General features: G+C 56.1%; 1 protein-coding gene across 1 annotated transcript; it reads left to right on the plus strand.

Annotated features, from left to right (window-relative positions):
- Window positions 1-788: 788 nt before the first annotated feature.
- On the plus strand, window positions 789-5089 carry MSX1 (msh homeobox 1). The gene is made up of 2 exons (XM_010847785.1): window positions 789-1491; window positions 3891-5089. Exons 1-2 carry the CDS (start codon window positions 1023-1025, stop codon window positions 4331-4333), a joined length of 912 nt encoding a protein of 303 aa, XP_010846087.1. The 5' UTR covers window positions 789-1022; the 3' UTR covers window positions 4334-5089.
- The last annotated feature ends 384 nt before the right edge of the window (window positions 5090-5473 follow it).

Here is a 5473-nt window from a genome sequence, read left to right on the forward strand (position 1 = left end):
ACCCCCGCCCCTAAAGTTCACAGCGAGAAACTCGATTATGCATTCCAGATAACATAATGCAATCTTATTCTTAACATCCGTAGCACCACGCCAAAGTGGCTTCTTAGGCAAACTTCAGTCCAGCACTTCGAAGACAAAGGCCCACTTACACGCAGAGGTAAAGTTTTGAAGATTGAAACAGAAGAAAATGAAGGTGTTTACAGAATACATTAATGTTATGTCTTTCTACTATAATAAATAAGCCTGCAGGTTTTTTTTTTTTTAACTATAAAAAGAATATACAAGAAATGACTTCAACTCCAATTACCGTGGTAAGGAGGGGAACCATCCTCTACTATCCACTAGGGAGAAACACACACCAGCAGCTGACACAACAGAAAGGTAAGGGGGAGGCAGGAGAGAAACAGGAAAGGAATAGAGAAAAAAAGGGAGAAGTTGGAAAGAAGGGAGATAAGGCAAAGGGAGGAAGGGGGTAGAGCAGAAGAGTAGCATAAAGCACAAGGGGAAGTCCCCCAGGAACACAAAAAAATAAGAGACCCAGGGGGACCCACACAGGGACAGGCGGCACGGGCTGTAGCTTGGAGGAAAGTTTTTCCGGCGCCCACTCCCCTCCTCTGCCCTCCTGGGGCCTGGGCCCAGCCCCACGCGCCCCGAGGCCCAGCGCGCCTCCGGGCAAGTCCGCCCGAGCGGGGCCCAATGGATCGCGCCGGACCCTCCCCCTCGCGCGCTGATTGGCCGCCGCCGCGCTGGCCTCGCCTTATTAACAAGTTCTCTGGGAGCGGGCGGCCCGACCCGGAGCCGGCTGGTGAGCCCGAGAACTCCGCCTGCGCGGCGGCGCCAGCGGATAACCAGGCCCGGAGCGCCGGAGCTGGCCTTCTGGGAAGGGGCGGGAGGCGCGCGCGGTAGAGCCCGCCCGGCCAGGGCCCCGGACGCTCCCAGAGGCCGACCGCGCTCCCAGCACGCCCGAAGCTCATGCCCGGCGGCTGGCCGGAGCTGCGGCTGGAGGGGTGGCCCGGCTCTGCATGGCCCCGGCTGCTGACATGACTTCTTTGCCACTCGGTGTCAAAGTGGAGGACTCCGCCTTCGGCAAGCCGGCGGGGGGCGGCGGAGGCCAGACCCCCAGCACCACCGCGGCCACGGCGGCCGCTATGGGCGCAGACGAGGAGGGGGCCAAGCCCAAAGTGTCCCCTTCGCTCCTGCCCTTCAGCGTGGAGGCGCTCATGGCCGATCACAGGAAGCCCGGGGCGAAGGACAGCGTCCTGGCGGCCTCGGAGGGCGCACAGGCGGCGGGCGGCTCCGCGCAGCCTCTAGGTGCCCGGCCGGGGTCGTTGGGCGCCCCGGATGCGCCGTCCTCGCCGCGACCGCTCGGCCATTTCTCGGTGGGAGGACTCCTCAAACTGCCAGAAGATGCGCTCGTCAAAGCCGAGAGCCCCGAGAAACCCGAGAGGACCCCGTGGATGCAGAATCCCCGCTTCTCCCCGCCCCCGTCCAGTGAGTAGCCAGAACCCAGGCTGCGGGGGAGGGGGCCGGCGGGGTTGTGGGACCCGAGGGCGCCAGGCCGCGCTCCGGCGCCTGTTTGTCTCCGGCGTCTGCGTACCTGCGGCCGGGTACCTGGAACCGGTGCTGCAGATGAGTGGTCGCGGAGCACGGGGCGGGGGGGGCGTCGACGCCTCTCCCCACTCCCACCCAGGAAGAGGGTTCGAGGCCTGGCCCAGGCCCAGCTCTCGGTCCACCTTCTCGGGCTTCTCGCCTTGTCCAGGCGACGCTGCGGGTAGGAGTTCACTTGTAGGACACGGGTGTCTGGGCACCATCTCCTCGGGCCCCCACCAAACGACCCCATGAGTCTCGGCTGGCTCCTCTGTCAGAGCCTAAGCCCTGTTACTTCGCCGTTACCCCAACGGGTGGGTTCGAAGAGTGCGGGACATCTTTCCAGAGCAGAGTTTCACTTTCTCATCGTGGAAGCCTAGTGCGCCCCCCTCCCCTTCTCCACGTCCACCCACCAGAGTATTTCTTTGCCCACTGTGTTTTCGAAGCTCTTGCAAAATCCCCCCTCCCCCGCCCCCTTCGTGTTTCAGGTGGATACTTGGTGCTCAGGGTGGATGGATCATGTAGGGGGAGGAGGCGAAGCGCTCAGGTTCCAGTGGAGGGGGCGGGGCACCAAGTCAATTAGTGGGAGGCGCCCCCTCCAACATGATCTGGAGCTCCCAAATGTCTCGGGCTGGGTGGTGCAAGCGGACTCCAGCCGCCAAAGACCCCTTCGGGGTCGTTCCGAGGCCTCGCGGGCCACCGGGCTTCTCTGCCCAGCGAACACACTCGGAGATATTTCAGGAGCACGGGAAATTCCCAAGTTTTCCTCGTTTCCTCCGATTATTTGGTGCGGCATAATAGCAACCCGAATTCAATGGCGTGATGCTGAGGAATGATTTTTATCGGGGGATTAAACGTCTTTGAAAGGCTAGCCCCTCCCTGGGCCTAATGGCCGGAGAAGGTGGCCTAGCGCTGGGCTGTTAACTACCGAAGGGTGTGACGTTTCCCTCGGCGCCCGCCCCTCGGGTGGCCCGGCGGAAAACGAGTCGGGGGCCAACTGCTTCCCGGACTCCCAATGGTCTCGACCAGGGAAGAAGGGGGGATGTTAGCACCAGTTTTCGTTTGACTCACATCCTGGTGGCCTGAGAGCCCAGAGGATCATCTTTTTTTTTTTTTTTTTTAAAGCATTCCAAAAAGAAAATTGCATAATTAGGCAAAACCCGTCTGGTGAAAACATTCTCTAGATTTGAATTCATTTCTCCCCCAGTGAAGCTGCTGCGTAGGCAAAGCGTCCCTTCCAGGACTTAAGAATTCTTTTCAGGCCTGGGTTCTGACCCAAAGTCGGGGTGATCTCTGTTGTCCTGGGAATAATTGTGTTCCACGTTTTTAACTAGGCGGCAGCTGCTGGGTGTGGCAGGCGTTGACTCGCCCAGCCGACCCTGTCCAGGGCCGCGTGAGCCCTCTGCCAAGGTGTTCTCACCGCCCATCCTTGAGGGTATATTTTGAAGCCATAAGTAAAAAGGCAGCTGGGCACCAGCAGCGTTGATCTCTGTGGACTGGAGCACTGGTCGAGGAGAAGCCATTGCATTCTGCCCATAACAGGCACACATATGAGAGAGACCAGAGGCCAAGGAGATGGGTGTGGAACAGGCCTAAAACACAATTGGAACAATCATAAGAAAAAGCCCCGTTAAAAGCAAGCCCCAGACTGTGGCACATTTTTATATTTGAGATTCGGCTATGGTGTGACATCCGGGGTTGCTCCACCTCTGGTCAGCGAGGCCCGAGCTTTAGAATAGGCACTAAGTCCTGCCCGACTCTTTGCGACCCCATGGACCACACTGTTATAAGTGAAAGAGTGTGGGATTGGGAGATACGGATTTTCAGCCACAGAACGGCGTATCCCCAGGCGCTGAGCACTTAGTGGGCACAGATGATAAATGTTTAGCCAACGCCTAAAATTAAATATGATCTCGGGTGCAGGGCCTCTTTCTACGCATTTCTTGTCCTGTTAATATCCACCCGTCCCAACCTGAGTGGTGGTGGGAGAAAGCCTTCCTAAGCAGCCACTTAGATTTAAGGGCTGTTTACCTCTTCCCAATTATATCTGGCTTTGAACACGGCTGAGCTTTACCTGGAAGCTTCGTTTCCTCATTTGCAAAAGGTAGACAAGAACGTCTACCCTGTGGGCCGGCGGTGGGAGCTGGAGAAGACATTTTCCAAGTGCCGCTCCAGGAGGGCGCCTGGCGCCGAAGTGCTCGACGCAAATGAATAGCGGGCGTTGTTATTATTATTCCCACTTCGGGGCGGATGGCGCTCCACTTTCTTAACCCTCTGCATTTCTCTTTCTTTCGGCCCCTCAGGGCGGCTGAGCCCTCCGGCCTGCACCCTGCGCAAGCACAAGACCAACCGCAAGCCGCGGACGCCCTTCACCACCGCCCAGCTGCTGGCGCTGGAGCGCAAGTTCCGCCAGAAGCAGTACCTGTCCATCGCCGAGCGCGCCGAGTTCTCCAGTTCGCTCAGCCTCACCGAGACGCAGGTGAAGATCTGGTTTCAGAACCGCCGCGCCAAGGCCAAGAGACTGCAGGAGGCCGAGCTGGAGAAGCTGAAGATGGCCGCTAAACCCATGTTGCCCCCCGCAGCCTTCGGCCTCTCCTTCCCACTGGGAGGCCCTGCCGCCGTAGCAGCCGCCGCGGGCGCCTCGCTCTACGGGGCCTCTGGCCCTTTCCAGCGCGCCGCGCTGCCCGTGGCGCCCGTGGGACTCTACACAGCCCACGTGGGCTACAGCATGTACCACCTGACATAGAAGGCCCAGGGTTGCCTACCTAGGGTGCCAGCCGATCCCTCCAGCAAGCAACAGGAGCCTTCCCACGAGGTGCTCCCCTGTTCAGCACCGCCTGGCACCTTCTCTTTAACCCCCACACTGCTCTGGTTTGTCCTCCGTTGCTACCGGAGTAAACTCTCTGAAGTCTGATTCCCTCCCCCAAAGTGGCTGGGAGGGCCCCATGACGCTCTTCTAGAAGCTAGATCTATCCCTTCGAGTTACAGATGGGGGAACTGAGGACAGAGAGGTTTCCAAAGGTATCCACAGTCCCCAGCAGAGTTAGTGGTTGGACCAGATCTAGAGGCCGTGCCTCCTGCGTGGCTGCCTCCTGTCCTAACACCTGGCAGGAAAAAGCACAGAGAAAATTCATGTTTGAAGATTTTGGAAATGAGAACAGTTGGGGAGAAAGAGAAGAACTTTGCAGGAGAGGCAGATCCTGGGTCTTGCCAACAGAAAACTTTAAAAGAACTTCAACAGTAAAACATTTGCTTTTTTTTTGGGGGGGGGAGTGATACACAGATGCGTGACAAAGGTAGGTTGAAGGGACCTCTCTCTTACCAGTACCAGAAAGAAATTGTAAAATAAAAATTAAAAACTTCTGTTTCTATTTAACAGTACATTTGGGTGGCTCTCAAGATTCCCTTTGGAAGGGATTGTTGTAATATACTGTATATTTGAAATTTTATTATCATTTATATTATAGCTATATTTGTTAAATAAATTAATTTTAAGCTACAAGAAATTATCTCATTCGTTTAGTCTTAATTTTACTCCTTGCCATCTCTTCAGGTTTGGTTGCTTTTCAGTTTGGTGGTAGTTGGTGCCAGCAACTTTTCAAAGGTGACAACAATATTCAGGGACAGAGGGGTTGCCTTTTTGAACACACAGGACAGATCTGCCTTAGCAAAGTCAAGTGGAGAATTGAAGCAATTACCTTGGATAATTAGGCTCAATTTTCCAATTCACTTTAAGCTGAAATCGACACTTGTTCAGGCGACCCATAACCGAGTCTTTTCTTTTCTCTCCCCTTTTAACCCGTCTATGAAAACAAAGAGAATCACCCAAATGGTTTGATGACTGCAGACAGCTAATCCAGACAATTCCCACCCCCGCAAACCTGTT

The sequence above is a fragment of the Bison bison genome, unplaced genomic scaffold (genome assembly GCF_000754665.1).
Source record: "Bison bison bison isolate TAMUID 2011002044 unplaced genomic scaffold, Bison_UMD1.0 scf7180017864255, whole genome shotgun sequence".
NCBI lineage: Eukaryota > Metazoa > Chordata > Mammalia > Artiodactyla > Bovidae > Bison > Bison bison.

Excerpts from the sequence above, each read along its gene's own strand:
- MSX1 (XM_010847785.1), top strand. The coding sequence starts at position 1,023 with ATGGCCCCGGCTGCTGACATGACTTCTTTGCCACTCGGTGTCAAAGTG. Across the intron at positions 1,492-3,890 it reads CTTCTCCCCGCCCCCGTCCA|GGCGGCTGAGCCCTCCGGCC; the intron begins GTGAGTAGCCAG and ends TCGGCCCCTCAG.